At 43.1% G+C, this 2,863-nt stretch overlaps 1 protein-coding gene across 1 annotated transcript; it reads left to right on the plus strand.

Annotated features, from left to right (window-relative positions):
• Positions 1-281: 281 nt before the first annotated feature.
• Positions 282-2,059, plus strand: LOC148876017 (cyanidin 3-O-galactoside 2''-O-xylosyltransferase FGGT1-like). Its single transcript, XM_088947229.1, has one exon. It carries the CDS (start codon positions 368-370, stop codon positions 1,928-1,930), a length of 1,563 nt encoding a protein of 520 aa, XP_088803355.1. The 5' UTR covers positions 282-367; the 3' UTR covers positions 1,931-2,059.
• Positions 2,060-2,863: the final 804 nt, after the last annotated feature.

Consider the following 2,863-nt stretch of genomic DNA (forward strand, 5'->3'; position numbering starts at 1 on the left):
CACTGACTTAAGCATCGGAGTGTCCTCTTAGTTAAAGACTTACCCAAGCACTCTAACCTCTCTTCCATTTCAACTCTTAGCTTGGACCCACAGCTCGGCACAACAGCTCAACTCACGCCACAAATTGAACTTAATCTGAGCCACATCATTAGATCCGAGGGAGTGAACAAATTCTGTACCAGTGTGCCTATTTTGGGCATCATCAGAAACCATTAACAAAACCATAAGGGATTTGACAAGATATGAAAGTGAAACTTACAAGGGGCCAAACGTCTCAAATAATAAAATCAAGAATGTGTATAAGAAACGTCTCAAATATGATCCATTTGCACCCCCTAGGCTCAGTTTTCAAACTACTTGATTTCTTATGATGAAAAAACTTGTCCTTCCCTTTAGGCTGAAAAAGGTTTCCAACTTTTTGTGGATATACATATCATATCTCGTCATTGCATTTCTTGAACCTGCTCGCTCTAAGAAACAAGCTACCGGAGTGGTGATGGCTAACCCAAATAGAAGCAAATTTCATGTGGCTATGTACCCCTGGTTTGCCATTGGCCACATCATCCCCTTCCTCTACCTCTCCAACAGGTTAGCAAAGAAAGGCCACCAAGTCTCCTTCTTGTTGCCTCCCAGAACACAGTCCAAGTTGGAGCACTTGAATCGCTACCCACATCTCATCCGCTTCATCACAATTCCTATCCCCTGCGTCGACGGCCTCCCGTCCACCGTAGAGACCACGGCGGATGTGTCTAGCAGCTCCATGATTCCCCTCCTCATGACTGCCCTAGACCTGACCAAGGACCATGTGGAAGCTCTTCTATGTGATCTTAAACCTGACTTGGTTTTCTTCGACTTCGCCCATTGGCTTCCCTCCCTGGCACGACAGCTTGGCATCAAATCAATCCGTTACACCGTCATAAACTCTGTAGCGGTCTCCTATCTCGCAGTCCCAGAACGAATGCCGCCCAGACCCAGTGGGGTGAGGGTCAAACAATTAACTGAGGAGGAGCTAATGCAACCTCCGATGGGCTACCCATCATCATCTTCATCCCCTATACAGATTTGCCGCTACGAGGCTCGCGCTGCATTATTAGCTTTCCAAGACAGGGGTGATGGGTTATCATTCTACGATATGTTGAGAATCGCGTATGGAGAATCCGACGCCATCTGCTTTGGGACTTGCCGAGAGATGGAGGGGCCTTACTGCGACTACATGGCTACCCAATATGGAAAACCAGTCTTGTTAACGGGGCCATTAATTCTACCTGCTGCTGCTGATCAACCAAACACAAGATTATTGGACGAGCCTTTGTCCAAGTGGCTCGGCAACTTCAAGGAGGGATCGGTGGTGTTTTGTGCCTTTGGAAGTGAATGCATACTTCAAAAGGACCAGTTCCAGGAACTGGTTCTGGGGTTTGAGCTGACCGGACTACCCTTCTTAGTAGCACTGAAACCACCACACGGAGCATCAACAATAGAGGAGGCATTGCCCGATGGGTTCAAGGAGAGGGTCCAAGGAAGAGGAGTAGTTCACGGGGGTTGGCTTCCACAGATGCAGATACTGAGTCACCCCTCGGTGGGGTGTTTTGTGAACCACTGTGGGTATGGCTCCATGTGGGAGTCTTTTGTGAGCTCTTGCCAGATAGTACTGATTCCCATCAATGTTGATCAGATCAGGTGGGCTCAATTTTTGGCTAGAGATATGAAGATCGCAGTGGAGGTTCAAAGAAGGGAAGAAGATGGATGGTTCACCAGAGAAAGCGTGTACAAGGTCATAAGTTCAGTGATGGACAGAGACAACCTTATCGGAAAACAAGTGAAGGCCAATCATGCTAAGTGGAGGGACTTTTTGTTAGATGAAAGATTGCAAGCTTCTTACGCTGATGCTTTCATCCACGATCTGCGAATTTTATTGGGTTGGAGCGATTAAATTCCCTAGCTATTTCATATAATTTTATATACATCAACTTCTTCCTAGCTATGCTTTTTTTTTTTCCTTACTTTTTAATGTCATTAATGATTAAGAAATATTATAATATCAACAACTGAGTTGTAACTAGATCTCTATTTTTGCCGCTTTGGGAATCTTTAGTAAGCTCTGGCCAGATAGTACTGATTACAAACACCCAACTATTGACTAGAAATCTCAAGGTTGCGGTGGAGGTTGAGAGAAGGGAAGAAGATGGATGGTCCAGCAGAGAGAGCGTGAAAAGAAATGAAGGCCAATCATGTTAAGTGGAGGGACTTTTTGTTAGATGAAAACATGCAATCTTCCTAAATTGACGCTTTCATCCACGACCTACGAGTTTTTATTGGGTTGGAGAGGTTTAATTTAAATGGGTGTCCAAGAGATTTAAATGGTGCAGTTCATATCCTTGGTAAGGCAGGTTTAAAACTTATTAGAAGCTGAGTTTCAGTTTGTTGAAGCCTTCCGTAGGTGGATGTAGTACATGTTTGTTTGATAGTAGAGGCCTTTGTTTCAAGTTTAATTGTAGCCTTGTTTTTATTCGTGTTTTGTCCTGTTGTTCTGTTTGTGGTTGTTTGTCTTGTTCTATTCCTCTTCTCTTCTGTTTTCTTTACTCTCTCTAGTTTGAGAATAGTGAAAATTTAGAAGAAAGAGAGAGTTTTAAATAAAGCAACAGTATTAGCACCGTAGTTTCGAATATCGGGTATATTTGAATTCGATCTGATAAAACAAATAGCCCGATCTGAAATATGTTAATAATGTCAGATATCCGATCGTTTGATACGAATCAGAATAATATCCTGTTGCTAATAGTCAATTACTTCACAAAGAGATTTCCTATTAATTGACTATTACTTCAATAGAACTTGAAATAGCAGTAATAATAACCGTTCAGGT

The sequence above is a fragment of the Nelumbo lutea genome, chromosome 1 (assembly GCF_056320005.1).
Source record: "Nelumbo lutea isolate HS-2025 chromosome 1, American lotus-T2T, whole genome shotgun sequence".
Taxonomy (NCBI): domain Eukaryota; kingdom Viridiplantae; phylum Streptophyta; class Magnoliopsida; order Proteales; family Nelumbonaceae; genus Nelumbo; species Nelumbo lutea.